This window comes from Kogia breviceps, chromosome 7 (genome assembly GCF_026419965.1).
Source record: "Kogia breviceps isolate mKogBre1 chromosome 7, mKogBre1 haplotype 1, whole genome shotgun sequence".
Taxonomy (NCBI): Eukaryota; Metazoa; Chordata; class Mammalia; order Artiodactyla; family Physeteridae; genus Kogia; species Kogia breviceps.
In genome coordinates, this window is record NC_081316.1 from 117,643,902 (window position 1) to 117,666,324 (window position 22,423).

General features: G+C 45.6%; 1 protein-coding gene and 1 long non-coding RNA gene across 10 annotated transcripts in view; one reads left to right on the forward strand and one right to left on the reverse strand.

Moving 5' to 3' along the window:
• Positions 1–6,317, reverse strand: part of SNX19 (sorting nexin 19) — a 52,387-nt gene extending 46,070 nt beyond the window's left edge. For 4 of the 9 annotated variants that reach the window (XR_010841509.1, XR_010841511.1, XM_059067934.2 and 1 more), the window contains exons 1-4: positions 4,173–6,317; positions 2,243–2,381; positions 1,010–1,110; positions 782–901 (exon numbers count right to left, since the gene is read on the reverse strand). Coding sequence is in view for 4 of the 9 variants with exons in the window: in XM_059067934.2 (XP_058923917.1) it covers positions 782–901; positions 1,010–1,110; positions 2,243–2,381; positions 4,173–5,891 (2,079 nt within the window). In the remaining 5 variants the exon portion in view is untranslated. Of the gene's footprint in view, positions 1–781; positions 902–1,009; positions 1,111–2,161; positions 2,382–4,172 lie in introns of all 9 variants that reach the window. The other 5 variants (XR_010841510.1, XR_010841512.1, XM_067039337.1 and 2 more) reach the window with 2 other exon arrangements.
• Positions 6,318–6,369: 52 nt separating this feature from the next.
• The window catches only part of LOC136794546 (uncharacterized), a 90,905-nt gene continuing 74,851 nt past the window's right edge, over positions 6,370–22,423 (forward strand). Inside the window, exon 1 of the long non-coding RNA XR_010841529.1 lies at positions 6,370–6,483. This is a non-coding gene — a long non-coding RNA (uncharacterized lncRNA). The remainder of the gene's footprint in view (positions 6,484–22,423) is intronic.

Below are 22,423 nucleotides of genomic sequence, written 5' to 3' on the forward strand. Positions count from 1 at the left end.
TGTGGTGAGGGTCCACATCTGTCTTGTTCACTCCTGTATCATCAACAACGCGTACAGTACGTGGCTTTAAGTAGGCATGTGGGGGGCAGATGTTGAAAAAAATCCATGAAGGAACATGTCAGCATGGATGAACACACCTGCAGGGAACTCTGGGGATTTTACCTCGTTTATCCCTTTCTGATTTGCAGTTTTTTCAGTGTTTTCTAATCTCTTAAAACATTTGCATTTTGTGATAAGCAGAAACCTCAGCCTTCTGCCCTGGAGGCGCTAAAATCAGTTGGCAACCTCTGCTCACAGGCTCCAGTGTGGTGCTCAAATGTCCTTCTCCTACTGTCCCCAAAGGTTCTGAGTTACCATCTTGAAGAAGGTACAGTTCTCTCACACTCTGTTCTCCAGCAGAGAATCACTACACAAACCTAAGTCCAGCTCGGTGTCCTGTCTTAGGGCTCCTTCCTGAGTGACCGACCCTGGGAACGTCTTTCGTCTCCGGGAGAGACCTTCCCGCCCCACCTATGTGCGGAGATGCAGAAGCACCCTTACACACGTCCCCTGGAATCACAGCGCCGTGCCATCCCTGGGAGACGTGTGCACACCGACTGTGGGGGGATCGCATCCTCATTAGCTGCTCACTGTCGTTCGGCAAGTAGACGACCTAACCGATACTGGCAACAGGTCTTGAAAATCCCAGTGCGTGTTCCACTTACTGCTGGGTGCTGCGTCTCCCACCCCCGCCTCCACACTGATGAGAAACTAAGGCTAAGCACGGCGGCCCCGCTCATACCTTGTCTATTCTGGAGACCATGAAAGGTTTCTTGACAAAGGCAATACGAGCATCTGTGTTCAGAGCAAGGAACTCCTGCATCTCCTCACTGTTAGCGATCTCAGGAATGGCACAGAGTTGCTGCGAGAGACACAAGAAGGACTTCAAAGAGAAATTCTGGTCCCCAGCTCTCTCCACCTTGGCTTGGGTGTTTGTCTGGTGGCTAGAACGAGAGCAGAGGGTGCTGACCTTCAGGAATGATTCCAAGAGGCTCTTGCGGGCTTCCACTCTGTCACTATCCATGTTTCCAAATGGAAGATCTGGAAAGAGCTTCTTAGGACCCTTCACATCTTAAAAAAAAACCCAAAGTTAATTCATTAACATTCACTAATAGCCATTCCATATAAAAAGCATCCTGTGTGTAAAGGAAACAGAACTGCTGAATGCATTTCCTGGGGATTTGCGTTCCCTCACCTGCGGGCCGGAGCGGAGAGGCGGCCTAAGGCTGGCGAGGGGGCTGGGTCCCAAGGCCTGGGGCTCATCCCTTCAGAGTCCCTCCCCTGGGTTCTCCCCTCCTTGGGATTTTTTTTACTTCAGGAGTTCCAAATATACCCCAGGGATATAATACAGACAACCTACTTTCATTATTAATGATACTATGAAGGTATAAGAGGCCAAACACTATAGTGGTTATGAATAAGGGGCCGGAAGTTTAAATTTTGGCTCCAAGCCCTACTATAATAATGACCTTAGGCAACTTGCTTAATCTTTCTTTGTTTCTTTTCTGTAAAATGGGGATAATGATAGTATCTATCTTATAGACTGTTATGAGAACTAAATGAGCTAATAAGTATAAAATGCTTAGTAGAGAACTGGGCATATATTTTCGGTATCAATTATCGTTAGTAAGAACGAAAATGTGCAACTGAAATCCACAATTTATGCCAAAACTTATTAAAATGTTTATTTGAGTGACTGCTGGCATTTTTTTAAAAAACAAAGCAGCTGCTTACTAGCTTATTTTTCGAGTAAAATTTTATGTTTTTTTATTGTTCCTGTGCCTCACGAGTACCAAACAGCACACCAAAAAGCCTGTTGTTAAAGGAAAGCTGGCAAGGATTTCTAGATAATATTTTAATATCTAAGAGCAATCGATCTATGAATTTGGAAAAGTTAATTTAACACCTCACACTACCTCACAGGCACAGGTGGACTGTGGAAGTTTCCTTCCTAAGCTTAAACTAGTTGGGGCCCCAGAACAAAGCATTCGGTGGCAAAGAAGCACCTCGGAAAGAATGTCATTAGCATTGTCCAGCACTAAAACCCAAAATACCCAAAAGTGAACCGGGGGAGCACAGGATCCCTGAGGCTGCACTCTCCCTCTCCACCCTCCCCACAAACCAACAGGCCTCCAGCCTCTCAGATCAGGGTGGCTCGATGTGAACAGCAAGCAGGCATTCTGGGGCTGGGGTAACTCCTGACTTTTGATGAACTTTCGTAGATCGGATTTCTCCTCCAGACGGGTCTGCAGATTCAGGAACTCACGGTAACGGCGGTTCACGGTGTGGTAGGCCAGCTGCTGCAGGCCACTGCTGTTCTCGCCGTCAAGGGCCGTCTCATACTGTCGGGTGAGCAAATTTGTTTACTGCATCAGCTTACTGGCCACACAGTAAGAGTGGAGCAGGGGTAAAGGGAGCAAGATGTTCCTACTCTGCTTCCGAACCTACGAGATCTGACTGTTGCTCTAAGTTGTAATGAATAACTCAAACTGAGTGAATTACAGAACGAGATGCATTTCCCAACAGACGCGGCCTAGGAAGTGAAAAATGAGTTTTACTGCCCTCCACTCCTTCTTCCATCTCAAAGGTCTCCCTGCAAACACTCTCTTTACTTATAACTATTTTCAAATCCCAAAGACACAGGATAAAAAAGAAGGTACAACATTGATCAAAATGACACTGCCTCTTTCATCCCTAATTATGGGGTTGGATGTTATAAGGGGATAACCATCTTATCATTATACACAAGCAGTGATTATCTATATTAGTTGGGGGAAGAACAAATAATCCCAAACAGCTGATGAACAAAAATCATTTGTTTGCCTGGAATGCGTTAAAGGAACATGTGTTTTTGTTTTGCTCTGGGCAAATTAATTATCATTCTTGGGAGTGACGCTGAATTTTTCTTCCCAAACACAGATCACCTGTATGTTGAGAAGTCATGTGGAGACTAGAGATGTTTTAAGGGGTCAGAGTCTGCTGTCTTCATAGGCTTGGAGAGCTGGTATCTGGGAAAAGACAACGGTGCTGAAAGTTCCCCCAGAGCGAACACCCTGAACAGCATGAACGATGCAACTTCATACCTACAGGGGAGACTTTCTGACAGGGTAGTTAAGATATAATAAATTCTGTGGAAGAACAATATATGTGCTTGTTCTCATTAAGAGTAGGTTACGGTTATTGTTTGGTTAAGGGCAAGTGATGGAAGAAACGATCTCCTTGTTGGTGGGACTTGAGGCTGGTGTTTAAAATGTTTCTAGAGGCAGAGAGGTATTCCTTATGAGCTGAAATGAGCAAAGTAGCCCCTGAGACCAGTACTGAGAAGGAAGGGTCTAGATACGACATGCAGGTGGGATTCAGGTCAGAGCTCTCAGGCTTGGAGCAGCTGGGGGTTATTATGATGCTCTCTGTGGAACAGTCTGCTCCTTGAGGGACACTATTTGATACTGATATGGTCCCAAGCTTGGCTGCACCTCAAAATCACTTGGGCTGCAGACTCTGCTGTCAGAATACGGATTCTGATAGGTGCTGACGGATTGTGAATGAGAATTTCCCACGAATGGGCCCAAGATTCGTATTTTTTAAAAATACAACTCTCCAGTTGACTTGGAGGCAGCCTATCCCCAAACCAGCTTTAGGGAGTTGCTGCTCTAATCAAACCAGCCACCTGATCCATGAACCCCCTTCACATCATTTCTGCCAAGCAGTTGCTACTACTGCTCTTAAACATCTCTAGGAATGGAGAACTTGCTACCTTTTGAGATATATATAGGTAAATAACCTTCCTTCCTAAAACAAAAAGTATGGAAGATACTAATGCTTAAAAAAGGAAAGAAATTAGCAGGGAAAAAGTTTGGAAAGAATCTCTGGACAAGACTGTATCCATTGGGAACCACTGAAAAATATGACTCTCAGTGTATCAAGATTCTAGGATTGTGTGTGAGGGTTATCAGATAGAGGCCTACTCTGCTTCACAAATGAGCCTCAGACCATTCATATATAGATGCTTGCTGAATTATCCATAGCAAACTAAGTAAGACTAGTCTCTCCCCCTCAAAACACTAGCTTCACTGACTCTGCTTTCCAACTCATTCCCAGACCAGAGTGGACAACCACAGTTCTAACCCTGTTACCTTCACCGTGTAGAGCGTGTATGGGTGGAATCCGGTGCCGCTGTGCTCTCGAGCAGTAATGGTGCCGGTAATACGAAGGTTCTGGATGATAACGGGGCCATCTGGACTGCTCAGGGGCTCAAAGCTGAATGTGGCTGAGCTGAGGGGACCAGGTGGAGAGGAGGAGAGCAGGACCTGTGGGAGACTAGGATCTAGGGAGCTCACACCATTGGTGAGATCTTTCTCTAAGCATGAGGGTCGTGGGGGACACATCCTTTCCGGACTGGCCAGCAAAGCTGTAAGAGAGGTGACATCTCCCTGCTCTACTTCCTTGTCTGCTGTGTCAATCTGGATCTCTGGGCAGGAATTCAGCATGGAGACAAGCAGGCCGGTCTCTGTTTCTGTTCCTGGACCCTCCTCAGCTTCTGCTCCTTCAATTCCTTCGGACCCCTCATCACCCTTAGACTCCAGAGACTGGGAACCCCCTAGGGCACACAGGGAGTCCTGAATCGTGGCAGAGAGGAAGTTGCCTGGGTTCATGAGCATGATGGTTTCTTTGCCCAGTTCAGACAACGGAGACTCCAGCTCCGTGTCTTCGGATAAGAACAGAGGCTGTAGGAAGGGAGAAGAATTGTTTCCTACTTCTCTCTCTTCTAGCACCCCCCCCAAATCTCCCTCCAGTGCTTCATGGCCTTCTTCAACTTCTGGGGAGGGGTGTGAAGGCTCACCACAGTTTATGAGCACTGGGGCTGGAGAAGGGGCTCTCGCATCTGCTAGACTCTGGACCTCCACAATCAGTGGCAGAGATGTGGGCACTGCGGGCTGTTCCCGGGCACTGGCTGGACACAGTGGTTTACCCACTCCCTCTGGGCCGCTTCTGGTCTTGGAGAAGATGCCCACCAGCACAAGGTGGATCCAGTCTGGGTCCGAGAGCTTGCTGATCAGTGGTAAGATGACATTGCACGTAACGAGTTCCACCACCACATGGCGGCCGGTCCGGGTCTCCAAGTGGGGCTTTGGCACTAGGCCTTGAAGCAACACGTTCACGATGCCACGTGTGTAGGCGACCTCGGCCCTGGGACTCTGTACTGCAGGATGTGGGGTGGTGGCCTGGCAGTAAGCCTCCCAGAGCTGGGAGGGCTCATCTGTGCCACTCTGCTTCCCTGCCGTGGCCTCCTTTGCCTGAAGATAGCTCTGCAGGTGACAACCACAGAGAGTCAGAACCCTCTGGGCAAGAGCATGGCTGTCCACCCTGGCCATCCTCCTCCGGAGCTCCTGGACCAACCCTCGCATGGCTGCCTCCATTTCCTCCTCAAAGGCGGGCTCCTGGCTCACCGTGCGATACCAGGACGACACGAAGTCCCGCATGACCATCCGGATGGTGCGGTCGATCTCCTGCTCCAGCTGCCTCTCGGCCTCGGGGTGTGGGGGGCAGACGGCCATGGGGATGAAGCGCTCCAGGTGCAGCCGACCCGAAGGCCCCACGATGACGTCGGAGCCCAGCCATCCTCCCAGCACCAGCAGCAGCGCAGACAGAAGGCACAGGAGCCACACGTTGACCAGGAGGTGGATGACCAGGAGCCAGCCGAGCACGGCCCCCAGGGCCACCAGCTTCCGGCTACTCAGCAGGTGACTGAGACTGAGGCTGGGCCCGGCCGGGGGCTCCTGCGCCGCGGTCGCGGTCTCTGCCTTCATGGCGGGCGGGAGGGGGCTCCCCGGACCAGCTCCCCCCTCCTCCATGTCAGAGCCGGCGATGGGGCGCCGACTGCGGCGCGGACACGAGAGCCGGGCGGCGGGCCCCGACGTCCTACAGGCAGGGCCCGGCGACAGGGGCGGCTCGGCGGCTCGGCCTCGCCGCAGCCCCCTCCGGCCGGGGCGCGGCCCTCGAGGAAAACCCTGCAGCCTTCATGGTGCCCGGGAGGCGGCCCGCGGCCTCAGAGGGTGGGCAGGGCCGTGGGCCCACGGAACACTCACGGACGCCGAGGACCGGGGCGCCCGGGAACGGCTCGCGCTGCGCCCCGCCCCGCTGAGTCCCGCCTGCAGTGAACGTAGCGGCGTCTCCTCCGCGGCCTCACAGGGTCCCTCGCCGGGCTGCAGCCGCCCGGCGTCTGCGTTCCGCAGCCCGCCTCTGGCCTAAGCGGCCGCCCGGCCGCGCACCGGCAAACACTTCCGGGTCGGCGGGAGCGAGGCATGTTGGGAGAACGCCGCGCGCCCCGCGGCCCGGCGCGGCCCGGCTCCACCTGGTGGTGAGGAGCCGCCGTGACCGCACAGCGCGAGCCAGGCAAGCGTGCGCCCCCTTCCCAGAGGTGAGGACCTGCGAGCTGGCTTGCAGGTAAGGACCCTCCGAGACTCACTTCCCGCTCCAGGGATTAAATGAAGTTTGCAAACACCGGGTACCGTTTAGGCAAACTCAGTAGTCCAGTTACTTTAATCTCACGTGGGGCATTTTTTAGTTGGCCTGGTGATAGATTGTAACATTCACCCCCCACTCCCCAGCGCCACTCTCCCAACACCCATGCTCAGCTCAGCGAACTTGTGCTCAGGAATTGCTGAATACAAGGCATAAAACATTAACACAGAGATAGATTTATTCCTAAAATTTCATAATGCCGTATAATAAAATCTTTTCTTGTGATTTGGGGTTATTTGCTTTTGGCATTGTCCGAGCAATGAAATCTTTTGAGCATCTGCTAGGTTCAATCCCTGTGATAGGTAGTGTGGAGGAGTAGAAGCGGTCCTTGTCCTCAAGGACCTTGCAGATAATTGCGGAGACGAGTTCTTGGGTCATGAGTGAACGTTTAATAATGCACGTCAGTATGGGATATGGTCAAATGTAAATTATTATACGTACGAGGGGAAGGAAAGGTCACCGTGGGTTGTAGTGGTTAAGGGAGACCTCAAAGAAAAGGGAGTCTTTCTGCTGCCTTTCTATTACCCTCCATCTCTTCTTCCCTTTTCCTCCCCAAATATATAGGAAAAGAAAACAGAGGTAGAGATGTATGTTCAGTCTTCTGATAGATTTGCTTGGGAATGTGCTCTGTTTGATTGGTTTTGGGTTTTTTGCCTTCAGTTGTCCACACAGACGGAATTACCTGTTGTAAAATTAAGTATCTGACAGTAGCACTGACCAGGTGTAAGAGTGTTGGTGCCAGTTTCCTGTGAAGCTGGCTTCCTCCCTCATTTTGGTCCCCGGGAGCTCTGTGTGCATGTGGCTTTCCTCTTTATTTTGGCACAGGACGTGTATCATTTGTACAGGGCCGTTCATGGTTGTCTTCAGCACTCTCTGTGCTGTTAGCAGCCTTTCATCCTGAGGGCCTTAGTCCCCACATATTTAGAGGAATCTTCAGGCAAACTCCAACCCAAGATTGTGCCAACAGGAAGCATATCGTGGCTTCTCCTCTCATCTCCTTTTCTGCTATTGGGGTAAAGATCTCTTTTGAATACAAAGGGAATCATCGTTTAGGTGTGGGGCATAGTTCATGACTATCACTTCTAAAGCAAAAGTTGGATTTAGCATCAAAGGGCCCACAAAACGAGCTGGGCACATTCCTGAGCTCCCAGAACGCTGGCCACTTCGCTGGTGCTCTGCTTCTCACAGAAAAGGAACCTCAGAAGCGAGTGCTGCTGTCTTTGTCCTCCCAGCCCATTCCATTGTCCTTAGGGGCAGTTAGAAGATCACAGAGAAATGTCCCTGCCACCGAGCCAAGAACTAAAATAAGAAGTGGATGACGGGGACTTCCTTCGTGGCGCAGTGGTTAAGAATCTGCCTGCCAGTTCAGGGGGCACGGGTTCGAGCCCTGATCCCGGAAGATCCCACATGCTGCGGAGCAACTAAACCCATGCACCACAACTGCTGAGCCTGTGCTCTAGAGTCTGCGAGCCACAACTACTGAGCCTGTGTGCCACAACTACTGAAGCCCGTGTGCCTAGAGCTCGTGCTCCACAACAAGAGAAACCACCACAATGAGAAACTTGCGCACCGCGACGAGTAGACCCCGCTTGCCACGAGTAGACCCCGCTTGCCACAACTAGAGAAAGCCTGCACGTAGCAACAAAGACCCAGCGCAGCCGAAAATAAATAAATAAACATTAAAAAAAAAAAAAAGAAGTGGATGATGGAGGGACTGAGGATGAGTCTGAAGACTCTTCCCCAAGATGATTCAGAGAGGAAGTTTACTCTGCAGCAGAATCTGGAATGCTCAAGGCAGGAAGAAACTGACCTTGTAAGTGGGCGCTGTGCCACCTGACCAGATGGTCTGGAGCACTGAGGTAGCCGAGAGTGCCTTCCTGATTCTGAAGTGGATGCTATGAAGCAGGATCCACAGATGAACGTGCCAGCGCACTTGTCATTTTGACTGGTGTGAGCTGCTGCCTGGGGGTCTGGGGCGAAGGGCCTCAGTCTGCAAGCAGATTAATCATTGGGAGGAGATGGGAGCAGGACTGGTGTCTGTTGGTGGTGACGGTATGTGTACATGGCGGGGGAGGCTGGCTGTTTGGCCACATCATTCACTATCTCTGAGATCCTTCTTTCTTTTCCTTCTTATCATTTCTCAAAATATTCTAGGCGTCTTGCCAGAGTGCTGGGGATAACAGGACACATAAGACACTGTAATTCACCTAAGGCGACTCAGTCTAGTTACAGGACAGAGACACTGTTGTTGTGGGGTTTCTTTGTTTTTGTTTTTTATTTTACATTTTGGCCACGTGGCATGTGGGATCTTAGTTCCCTGACCAGGGATCGAACCATGCCCACTATGGTGGAAGCACAGAGCCCTAACCACTTGATCGCCAGGGAAGACCCTGTTGTGTATTGTTCTTTTGTTTTTTTTTTTAACATCTTTACTGGAGTATAATTGCTTTACAATGGTGTGTTACTTTCTGCTGTATAACAAAGTGAATCAGCTATACATACATATATCCCCATATCCGCTCCCTCTTGTGTCTGCCTCCCACCCTCCCTATCCCACCCCTCTAGGTGGTCACAAAGCACCGAGCTGATCTCCCTGTGCTATGTGGCTGCTTCCCACTAGCTATCTATTTTACGTTTGGTAGTGTGTATATGTCCATGCCACTCTCTCACTTCATCCCAACCTCCCCTTCCACCCGTCTGGTGTCCTTAAGTCCATTCTCTATGTCTGCGTCTTTATTCCTGCCCTGCCACTAGGTTCATCAATACTGTTTTTCTAGATTCTATATATGCGTTAGCATATGATATTTGTTTTTCTCTTTCTGATTTACTTCACTCTGTATGACAAACTCTAGGTCCATCCACCTCACTACAAATAACTCAGTTTCATTCCTTTTTATGGCTGAGTAATATTCCATAGTATATATGTGCCGTATCTTCTTTATCCATTCCTCTGTCGATGGACATTTAGATTGCTTCCATGTCCTGGCTATTGTAAATAGTGCTGCAATGAACATTGTGGTACATGACTGATTTTGAATTATGGTTTTGTCAGGGTATGTGCCCAGTAGTGGGATTGCTGGGTCATATGGTATTTCTATTTCTAGTTTTTTAAGGAACCTCCATAATGTTCCCCCTAGTGGCTGTATCAATTTACATTCCCACCAACAGTGCAGGAGGGTTCCCTTTTCTCCACACCCTCTCCAGCATTTATTGTTTCTAGATTTTTTGATGATGGCCATTCTGACTGGTGTGAGGTGATACCACATTGTGGTTTTGATTTGATCTAATGATTAGTGATGTTGAGCACCTTTTCATGTGTTTGTTGGCAATCTGTATGTCTTCTTTGGAGAAATGTCTATTTAGGTGTTCTGCCCATTTGGGGATTGGGTTGTTTGTTTTTTTGATATTGAGCTGCATGAACTGCTTGTATATTTTGGAGATTAATTTGGAGATTTATCCTTTGTCAGTTGCTTCATTTGCAAATATTTTCTCCCATTCTGAGGGTTGTCTTTTAGTCTTGTTTATGGTTTCCTTTGCTGTGCAAAAGCTTTGAAGTTTCATTAGGTCCCATTTGTTTATTTTCATTTTTATTTCCATTACTTTAGGAGGTGGGTCAAAAAGGATCTTGCTGTGATTTACGTCATAGAATGTTCTGCCTATGTGTTCCTCTAACAGTTTGATAGTGTCTGGCCTTACATTTAGGTCTCTAATCCATTTTGAGTTTATTTTTGTGTATGGTGTTAAGGAGTGTTTTAATTTCATTATTTTACATGTAGCTGTCCAATTTTCCCATCACCACTTATTGAAGAGGCTGACTATTCTCCATTGTATATTCTTGCCTCCTTTGTCAAAGATAAGGTGACCATATGTGCGTGGGTTTATCTCTGGGCTTTCTATCTGGTTCCATTGATCTAGATTTCTGTTTTTGTGCCAGTACCATGCTGTCTTGATTACTGTAGCTTTGTAGTATAGTCTGAAGTCAAGGCGTTTGATTCTTCCAGCTCCATTTTTCTTTCTCAGATTGCTTTGGCTATTCAGGGTCTTCTGTGTTTCCATACAAACTGAAAAATTTTGGTTCTAGTTCTGTGAAAAATGCCATTGGTAATTTGATAGGGATTGCATTGAATCTGTAGATTGCTTTGGGTAGTATAGTCATTTTCATGTGTATTGTTTTGGTATGGTTTCAAATCCACTTGTTTGTGACTTAAATTGACTTAATCCACTTCTTTATGACAAAAGACCCCCAAAAATTGTTTTTAGAAGTAAAGTTGTTTTGATATAAGAATAAAGTATGTTGTGACATCATCTCATCAGTTGACGTTGATAAGCACTTAGCAGCTTGGCTGCTGAGGGACCCCTGGGGGCTTATCGATTAGAACATGTGGGGAAGCAACCCTGGGAAGGGGACACTGAGACTCTATATACCGAGAGTCTGTGAGGAATATCTGAGAGTTTCTGTGTGGGCAAAAGCCACTGTTTGCTGATCTAGGTCTCTGAAGATCCTGAGACACCTGCTCCTGCCATGGCCAGGCTGCTCTGGGCCAGCAGTGGTGGGAAACTGTGCAGCGGTCTCGGGCAGAGAGGGGGCAGCGTTCCTGCCAGAGGGTTGCTCCTCTGGGCAGTGGCGCCAGCACTGAGAAGGTCCCTGGAGTGATAACCCCTGGGGCAGCCTTGCCTGCCCCCAGCACCCGCATCTCGTTCCCTAGCAATGTACACTAGCGACCACAGACTCTAGTTGTGAGCTGGCAGCTGGAAGTCAGCTCTCGGTGGCTTTCCCAGGTACCAGCTCGTATAAAGGTACAGCTTGAACTACATTTGGCCGTCATTTCTTTCATCTCCCCTTGCCTGGAACAAGAGTGTAATTTATCATTTGTTTGGTGTCTGTTATTTCTTTATGGGCTTATTAAGAGACATTACCCTGTATGCTTTTTGCCTGTGCAATTCCCACAGTGAACCTGTGTTCAGTAAACTATTGGCAAAGACAAGCTCAGTCTCTGTGCTTAATTTTGCCCCCAAAAGAAAACAGACACGTAAGTAGATAAATATAACTAAATGTTATCCCATGGGGTATGCTAGTTGCAGTAGAAGTCCAATAACCTGGGAACTCAGACAAGGGTGGTCAGCTGGGGAATTGGGTGGTGCCATTAAAGTCTTCCTAGAAAGTTTACTCTTCAGTTGGAAAAAGAAAAAGAAGTAAGTTATTTTAGGTGAATGGAGGGTACAGAGAGCAAGGGGAATGGGGTGGGGTCTTTTAGGCAGAGGCAGCTGTGAGAAACAAGCAGGGACAAGGCAGCGGTGCTGTAGCAAGAGGACAGGACGGAGGCAGCTCATGTCCCACCTCAATTTTCTTTCAAAAAGAGGAGTCATGGTAATGCAGGGAAAAGAGGGGTAGTGACAGGACAGGTGACTTGGGAAGAGTTGATGGTTTGGAATTATTGCTACAAGAATTAGAAGGAAGTCATGAATGTCATGGAGAAAAATGAAGGGGCACCAAGGACCAAGCTGAGGTTAAATATCACGACTTTGTAGTGGTGCCAGTATGCGTTATTGAGCTATTTTCTCCCGAGGTGTTTAGCACTCTCAGTATAGGAGAGAAAAAGGAAGGAGGCTGGTGTGCTGTGATATCTGAGGTGTCTGGGTAGAGGAAGTGAAAGGATGAGTTGTTCGGACCTTGACATCCTGAGGAGAGAGCTGTTCAGATTTAAATTCACGGTGTCTGGGTGTCCAGGGAAGGAAATGCAATAGGAGAGGGAAATGAGTTGTGAGAACAGGGTTAGGGGTCCTGGGAGAGAGGGAGCGAGCCAGAAGAACAGGAGTCTATGGTTATAGACTTGTCTCTTGGAGCCTGGGTTTGTGTGCTGCTGATGCTCTACCAAATTACTACAAACTCAGCACATTTATTCTCCTACAGTGCGAGAGGTCAGAAGTCTAGGCTGAGTTGGCAGGGCGGCGTTCCTTTTGGAGGCTCTGAGGGAGGGTCTGCTTTCTTGCCCTTTCCAGCTGTCTGCACCCCCCTGCTCACAGCCTCATGTTACATCATCCTCTGCATCTGTTGTCACATCTCTTTCACTGTGACCTTCCTGACTTGCTCTTACAAAGAGCGCTGTGATTGCATTGAGCCCTCCCAGACAACCAAGAAGACTCTTTCCATGTCAAGATTCTTACCTTAATCACACCTGCAAAATCTCTTTTGCCATGTATGGTAACATAGTCACAGGTTCTGGGGATTAAGGTGAGGATATCTTTGGGGGTCCATTATTTGACTTTCTACAGAACCTTTGTATCTAGAGATGAAAACGTTTCTGTGATGGTGAAGTCTGGGTGAGGCAAAGTAATGAGTTCCTGAAGTCGGGTATGGATAACGTATTAGGGCTGAGGAAGAAACTCTGAATCTGTATTTGAGAGGCTGATCCACACAGGATTGGCAGTCACTAATGCTAAGCTAGGGAGAGGGACCACGGTCTCCGTACACATGTTCTCAGTAAATGAGAAGGACGGCCAGGAGGTTGATGGATGATATAATGAGAAGAGTACAGTATGGAAATACCAAAAAAGGAGGAGGAAATTTTGCATAAATTAGAAAATGAGTCATCTGAAAGAAGCTATGCAAGGCTGGGACATTGCTGTGACATCTCACACCCTGCCTTAGACGCAGTGTTGAAAAATAAATAGCCACCAGAAGGCAGCAGGGAAAAATTGCATATTATTTATTCATTCACTCTCTATTCATTAATCCATCCATCCATTCATCCGACAGACATTAACCAGATATTGAGAATTTAAAGATGGATTTTATATGGTTGCTTTTCTTAAAGGATTCACAATCTAGTGATAGGCAGTGACACAATGTGTAAAGTTCTATAAAAAAATGTGTCAGAATATGGGAATGCAGAGAATTAGGGGATGTTTCATGGAAGAGGTGACATTTGAGTTGGCCTTGGAGGATGGCTAAATTTCTCATGAAGATGAGAGGAACTTGTCATTTCAGGAATAAGGAATACTGAGTAAGCTCCCGAACCAGTTTGCTGGGACTCTTATAACAATATACCACAGACCTTCAGCAACAGAAATTTATTGTCTCAAAGTTCTGGAGGATGGAAGTCCAAGGTTAAGCTGTTCACTGGCCTCTATGGAGGCCTCTCTCCTTGGCTTGCAGATGGCAGTCTTGCTGTGTCTTCACATGTGCCTTTCCTTTGTGGTGCCTCCCCGGTGTCTCCCTCTTTTTTTGTTTTTTAGTTTTAGTTTTGGGGTTTTTTTTTGCGTTACACAGGCCTCTCACTGTTGTGGTCTCTCCTGTTGCGGAGCACAGGCTCAGCGGCCATGGCTCACGGGCCCAGCCGCTCCGCGGCACGTGGGATCCTCCCGGACCGGGGCGCGAACCCGCGTCCCCTGCATCGGCAGGCGGACTCTCAACCACGGCTCCACCAGGGAAGCCCTCCCTCTCTTTTAAGGACACCAGTCATGTAGGATTAGGCTCCACCCACATAACCTCATTTAACCTCAGTCACCCTTTAAAGGCCTGTACTAGTCAGGGTTCTCCAAGGAAACAGAACATACACACATTTATGTATATGTACACGTAGCTGCACGTTTATTACGAGGAGTTGCCAGTGAGGCTGGGAAGTCCCAGGCTGTGCCGTCGGTGAGCTGGATGCCCAGGAAAGCTGGTGGTGTAATTTAATCTGAGCCTGAAAACCTGAGAACCAGGGAGCTGTGGTATAAATGCCAGTCCAGGAGCCAGAGAAGGTGAGATGAGCTGTCCCAGTTTGGTCCGTGAGGCAGGAGAAAAGGGGTAAATTCTTCCTCCTTCCTCTGCCTCTTGTTCTGTTCAGACCCTCAACGGCTTGGATGAGGCCCACCACGTTTGGGAGGATGCTTTACTTTACTGAGTCCACTGATTCAAATGTTCACCTCTTCCAGCAACACCTCACAGACACACCCAGAAATCATGTTTACTTCGAGCACCCCGTAGCCAGTCAAGTTAACATAAAATTAACTGTCACTAGGCCCTGTTTCTAAATACAGTCACTTCTGAGGTGTACCGGGGGTTGGGACTTCAACATATGCATTTTAGGGGGACACAATTCAGTCCATAACAGTTCCTTTCTATCTGTGGGTTCTCTGAATGGTCACATTTTGATGATCAAGATACTGAAAAAGACAATGATAATTTTAATAGTTTTCAAGATTTGTTTTCATGGCACGTAAAAATGGAAATAACAATGACCTGCCAGTTAAAGAGACCTAGGCTTAAATTCTGCATCTGGCTGTACAAAATACTAAGTGTTCTAATAGTCTCTCCCATGGCAGAACAACTAGGTCGTGAATAGAAAACACTTTTTGATGAATTGGGCTCATAAGAGGATGAGAAGTAGGTGATGAGTTCAAGGTACACTGTCTTGGCCACTCCATTAAATTCCATAGTCATTAGCTACTACATTAACAGTTAAAAGAGAAAATTCATATTATCTCAGCAGATGCAGAAAAAGCATGTAATAATATTCAATATTCATTCATGACTTTAAACGAAAAGCAAACGAATAACAAACCATGATAGGAGGGTATTTCCTTGACTTACAATATCATTCTGAATGGGAAACATAAAAGCATTTTTTCCATGCAGTTATTTTATTATATTTAAATATGTTAACAGGTCTATTGAGGTGTAATTGACATAAAATAAATTGCACATACTAAAAGCACACAAGTTGATAAGCTCTGACGTATGTACACACCCATGAACCCACCACCACAGTCATGATAGCGTATCCGCCATCTTCACAAGTTCCCTCCTGCCCTGTCAGCATTGCCCTGCCTCCTCCCCCAGGCTTTCTTTCACTTTAGAATAGTTTGAACTTTGCAGAACTTCACATATATGAAATCATACACAATGGATTTTTGTGTGTCTGGCTTGTCTTACCCAGAATAGTGATTTTGAGATGGAGCATTTGTTTGTTCCTTTTTATACCTGAGAAGTGTGTTCCACTGTATGGATATATGATAATGTGTTTATTCATTCACCTATTGGTGGACACTGGATTGTTTGAAGTTTATGACTATTACAGATGAAGCTGGTGTGAACTTTTGTGTGCAAGTCTTTGTATGGAGATATCCTTTCATTTCTCTTAGAAAAAATGCCTATGGGGGCTGCCGAAGGCTCCAAACAGCATCCCTATTGATCACTGACATTCAAGCACCATTGATCTGCTGGGTCACGTGGCCCAAGTGGCAGAGCGGCATGCATTTCAGCCTGGACCGTTTGCAGAACCTTCTCTTGTTCTGGGCCCTAGTCAAAACTAGCAGCTTTTCATGTCACTTGGAAGTGGGCCAGGGTAAAGACCCAAATGAGGAAAAGGTTGCCTCTAAAATCCAAACTGGGCCGCTAGGCATTGTGCCTGGGATATACAGGAATATCTCAACATGCACCACCGCACTGGATTTCTAGAAATTTCACGGAGGTGGAAGGCATCTGAATTTTTTTTGTATTTATTTCCACCCCTCTGATGTGCAAATGTCTTACCAATAAGTCTAGAATAGTTGCCAGTTCTAGCCTGCTAGCTCATCAATGTCATTAATGTTATCAGTGGAATGAAACAGCGTGTTGTTCTGTGGAAGGTAAAGGCAGCCAAGTCTCTATGGACGAACTTAACGACATAAGGCTGGAGCATGGATGTACCCCTAAGTTAGGACAGTGAAGGCATGTTGCCAGCTTAACTGCTTCTGGTGGTCTTTACTCACAGCCATCAAGAAAAAAGCCTTTCCCAGATGAACAGCTGCATAACAGGTAGGAGGGATGTGTTAATATGTTCAAGCAGTGAAATCACATCTGGAACAGCAGATGTAATTGGAGTCCCCACCCGATGAAGTTTATGATAATCCACCGCCAGTCTCCAAGATCCGTCTGTTTTCTGCACTGACCAAACAGGGGAGTTGAATGCGGATGTGATGGGAATCACCGGCCCTGCATCCCTCAAGTCCTTGATGGCGGCGCCAATCTCCGATCCATCCAGGAACATGGCGTTGCTTTTGGCTTACTGTTTTCCTAGGAAGAGGCAGTTTTAGTGGCTTCCACTTGGCCTTTTCTATGATAATAGCTCTCACTCTACAGGCTAGGGGGACAGCGTGGGGATCCTGCCAATTGCTCGGTATGTCTGCTCCAATTTTGCATTCTGGAACTGTGGAAATAACCACAGGATGGGTTCCTGGGCCCACCGGACCCACTGTGAGATGGACCTGAACTAAAACCCCACCGATCAGCTCACCTCCGCAAGCCCGTCCTCTGACTGATGGGCCACAGTGACATTTTGGGTCTCCTGGAATTCATGACAGTTCAGAACCTGTGTTCAGTAATCCCCCAAAGTCTGATGATTTTCCTTTTCCCTAATGAACAGTCACCCTGGTGAAACACGTTCAAGTCTGAGAATTGATTGAAGGGGCATCACTTTCTGTTCTGTTGATTCAAGTTAGACTTCTATACACTTGACCTAGAGCTCTTCCACTTAATTTAGCAGATGGCCCATCTATTTCTCCCCTAGGGATGATGGCCAACTAGCCAGTGCCATAGGTCCCTGTGAGTCAGATTATTCTGATTACTGCTTTGACCCGGCTGTCCAATGGTAATCACACCCACCTTGTCTTTGACGGTGAAGTGCCCCCACTTGACCCCTGCTACCATGGGGTACCTGGTAGGGGCTTGCATATCCAAAATCTGTAGGGCAAATCACAGGCAGAAATTGATGCTGCAGTGTTGAGGCAGAATTTCTCATTTGGAAAATCTCAGATTTTGGTCTGAAAGACTTTCAGCTGTTGCGATGAGGCCCACCCACATTATCAAGGACAGTCTCCTTCACTTAAAGGCGATTGATGGTAGATGTTATAACCACACCTACAAAATACTTTCACAGCTGCACCTAGATTAGTGTAGATTAAATAGCTGGGTGCTGTGCCTAGCCAAGTCGAGGCATCAAAACTAACATTCACACCATCTAATCGTTTTTCTATATCCATTGAAATAATCACATGGTTTGTTAATATATAAGTTTCTCTGACTAATGTTCGAATGCTAACCCAACCTTGGATTCCTGGGACAAAAGCCCCTTTTGGTCACAATATATTATTCTTTTTAAAAATATTATTAGATTTGATTGGCTAAAATTTTGTTAAGGCTTTTTGCATCTATATTTATGAGGGATATGTATAGCTGTAGTCAGTCCTCTTCTCTTGTAATGTCTTAGGTTTGGGTGTCAGAGGAATAGTGGCCTTAAAGAATGAAATGGGAAGAAGTTCTTTATTTTCCATTTCTCTGCCATTATTCTTTTTTATGCTCTGCCAAAAATTTGGCTAACAAGATCCCTTTCAAGCTGTGTTCTAGCTTTATTAGTGTTGGAATGATTATGTGGTTTTTGTGTATTTATTTCTAACCCATTTCTGTTATGTTTAAAGTCGGTTTATTGTAGGCATAGAGTTCTTGCTTTTTTATCTTTGTGGATGTTTAGACCATCTGTATTTAATGTGCCAACTTATATGGTTGAGTTTCAGTCTACCATCTTGCTATTTGTTTTTCATTTGTCCCATCTATTCTTTGTTTCTTTTCTTCTGTTTTTCGTCCCTCTTTTGGATTAAATGAACATTTTAGCGATTCTATATTTTCTTCTTTATTGCCTCATGTGCTATAATTTTTTAAGTGTTTCATTTAAGGTTTATAAGACACATTGTTATATTTAATACAGTCCACTTTCAGGTAATATTATACCACTTTACATATAATTTAAGAATATTACAACAGTCTACTTCCATTTTTCTGTTTCTGACGATGGTGGTATTGCTGTCATACATTCAACTTCAGCATATTTTCTAAGTCCCAAAATATATTTTATTATTTTTGCTTTAAAGAGTGAACTGCCTTTTAAAGGAACTTAAGTAATGAAAATACATTTTATATTTACCGATGTAGTTACCATCTCTGGTGCTCTTCATTTCTTTGGTAGAGAAGATATTTCCTTCTGGAATCATTTTCTTTCTGCCCGAAGGATTCCTTAACTTTCTTAGTGGTGCCATTCTGCTGGTCATAAAAATTTCCACATTGTTTAATGCCTGAAAATGTCTTTATTTCACCTTTTAAAGGTGTATTCTCTGGGGATGGAATTCAAGATTGTTGACAGTTTCTTTTTTTTCCTCAGTTCTTTAAGGATATTGCTTCCCTTTCTTCTGGCTTCCACTGTTTCTGATGAGAAATCTGTTACCGTTTTTATCTCTGTTCCTCTGATGAAACGTACCTTTTATCTCTGGCTGCTTTGAATTTTTCTCTTAAACTCTGGTTTCTAGTAATTTGATTATGATGCTCTTTCTTGTATATTTCTTCATGTTTCTTGTACTTGAGGTTTATTGAGGTTCTTGGGTCTGTGGATGTATAGTTTTCATCAGTTTTGGGAATATTTTGGCTATTATTTTCACCTGTATTTCTGCCCCTTATCCTCTTTTTTTCAGACTCCAAAAATACATATATTCAGTCTCTTGAATTTGCCAAACAGCTCACTGAGCTTCTGCTCATTTTTTTTGGTCTTTTTCCTTTCCATGTTTTTTAAAAAAATAAATTTATTTATTTATTTTTGACTGCGTTGGGTCTTCATTGCTGCACACGGGCTTCCTCTAGTTGCGGCGAGCGGGAGCTACTCTTTGTTGCGGTGCGCAGGCTTCTCATTGCAGTGGCTTCTCTTGTTGCAGAGCATGGGCTCTAGGCGCGAGGGCTTCAGTAGTTGTGGCACGTGGGCTCAGTAGTTGTGGCTCACGGGCTCTAGAACGCAGGCTTAGTAGTTGTGGTGCATGGGCTTAGTTCCTCCACGGCATGTGGGATCTTCCCAGAGCACAACTTGAACCCATCTCCTGCATCAGCAGGTGGATTCTTAAACACTGCGCCACCAGGGGAGTCCCCCTCTCCATGTTTTGTGTTGGATAGTTTCTATTGCTATGCCTTCAAATTCACTAATATTTTCTTTTGCAATATCTAATATACTGTTAATCTATTCACTGTATTTTCTTTCTCAGAAATTGTAGTTATCATCTCTTGAAGTCCAATTTGGGAATTAAAAAAATTTCCCCCATCTCTAACATGTTAAATATTTCCTCTAGTTTCTGGAACTTATAGAATACAGTGTGTCTTTGTCTGCTAATCCTGTCACCTGTATCATTTCTGGATGGTTTTCATTGAGATTCATTTTTTTCTTTATTATGTTTAGCATATTTCTCTTCTTCTTTGCATGGCTGGTCATTTTATATTGGATGTCACAGATCGTAAATTTTATCTTGTTGTATGCCAGCTATCTTCTGTTCCTATAAATATTCTTGAGCTTTGTTCTAAGACACAGTTAAGGTACTCAGAAACATTGATCCTTTTGGGTCTTAATATGTCAGCGTTGTTGGGTGGAACCAGAGCAATGTTTGGTTTGGGGCTAATTTTGCCCTACCACTTAGGCTAAATCCTTCTGGGTACCACACCTGATGTTTTTTGAATTGTTAGATTTTCTAGTCTGGCTGGTAGCAAACAGTACCGTTCTCATCCCATGTCAGTCCTGGATACCATTTCTTCTTTTCCTTTTGAATGTGTTTCCCCCACTGGTTTGGGGGAGTGTCCTCCCTTACAAGTGCTGATCAATACTAAGCTGAAGATTATCGAGGGATCCTCTGCAGATATTCAGTGTTCTCTGTCCAGATTTCTCCTCTCCAGGACTCTGTCCTGCAAGCTCTAGCCATCTTGGCCTTGAGACTTCGAGTTATATCATCTCAACTCAGACCACCTGTTCTTGCCTGCAGTGTGGCCTGGAAACCCTCTTTAGGCTATTCATTAGTAGAGTGAGTGTAGATGTTACCTTGTTTGTTCTTGTTTCTCAGGGATCCCTTTGTTTTGTTGACTAATGTCCAGTGTCTTGGAAGAAATTGTTTCATACATTTTTTCTGGTTTTATTATTTCAGGAGGGAGGGTAGATATGACCCGTCTTACTCCATCTGTTTCAGTTGTGGAAGTACCACTTGCTTCCCACTCCTCTTTCATAAGTCACTCTTTTTTCTTTTCAGACCTCAGATGCAGAGGGTGGTTCATCATTCTTTGCAGTTCATGGCCGGTAACATTGGTATACATAAGGATCTCCTATTTTAATTTTCCACATTTTTCTTTTGACTCCTACTCTCATTATTTCCCCTACCATGAGTAATTATTTTAATGAGTTAATTTGTATATTTTTGTTGGAGTTCATGCAAGTATGTATGTTGGATTTTTTGTGTATTTTACATTTATACAAATGGTATTAAGGCATAAATCACTTTTTTTAACTTAGCACTATGTCTTTAAGGTTCATTTATATTACCATGCATATATCTAATCTATTACTGCTTTCTGCTATGCAGTAAACCATTGCATGCGTCTAACACATTCATGTATTTACTCTCCCAGACAGATTTCCTTCCACGTCCTTTCACCAAATAATGCAATGACAAATATCCTTGTACATTTTCCCTCCTAGACTTAAGTAAGAAAACTGCCACAGTCCCCCCACACATAGAGCAAAACTCTTCTCTAATAACCCAAAGTCCCATTCAGGTAAGGCACCTTGTTCAAAATCCAGGTATCTGGATGATGCTTATTCCTCTCCGTCAGGTCTTATTTTAGTTTCTTGTGGTTTACTGATGAGAAAATAGAAGGCAAAGTACCTTCATGCCAGTACTTCACATTCAATATAAAATAACGGGTATGTGATTGCTAATTGTCTCCAGGACTTTGTTCTCCCTTTCCTCCTTTCAGTAGTACAGTTTTAGTTGGGCACCTGGCTGCTTGGCTACAGACCACATTTTCTAAACTCCCCTGCAGGGAGGTGTGGGCATATGACAAACATGGAGTCAATGCAATATACGTAAAAGTGATGTGTGCAGCTTATGTGTTACCTCCTTAAAGACAGGATACTCACCCTGGACTTCGAACTAGGAAGGAATTGACACATTCCTTGTAGCATCAGAAAAAGAGGCCACAATCATGTATTAAGGATGACAGCTCTACTCTGCCAGCCTGAGACCTTGGGTTGCCTCTTAGAGTCCACTTTCTTTAGAGTATTAACTCAGGAAAAAATAAACTTCTATTTTGGTGTCTGTTTTCTGTAACAGCTTAGCCTTTATCTTTACTAATACAAATAAGAAAAGATAATTAGAATGAAACTCCTATTTGGAAAGCAAAGGATGAGGATCACCAAAGGTCATCAGATCTTGCTGGGCATGAATTGTGACAGCTCCCGCCTGGCAGCAGGGCTGGTGCTTGCCTAGCCCGGCTGGCTGCCCTTGGTTCTGCTCTCCGGAAGTAAGTCCAGTTTCCATTGTTCCTTGTCTTTGTCCTCTGTTCTGATTTTTGCTTTTGTTTTTTCCTTTCCCACTGCTCTCCATAGATGTATCTAGAAAAGGTATTGGAAAATGTGCCTTTTTGGAACTGCATTATCTACACAGCCCAGTTCTTGCTAGTACAGTTTTGGGGCCCAACTGTAGCTTTTCTTTTTTTTTTTTTGCGGTACGCGGGCCTCTCACTGCTGTGGCCTCTCCCGTTGCAGAGCACAGGCTCCGGACGCGCAGGCTCAGCGGCCATGGCCCACGGGCCCAGCCGCTCCGCGGCACGTGGGATCTTGCCGGACCGGGGCACGAACCCGCGTCCCCTGCATCGGCAGGCAGACTCTCAACCACTGCGCCACCAGGGAAGCCCTCAACTGTAGCTTTAAGGATTGAACATTTTACACTTTTAAAGGCAAGGGTTTGGTTTTTGCATTAATATAATGCCTGACAAACTAAATAGCTTTCAAACTTTGCATTTCTAATCAGCTCCACGTAAAAG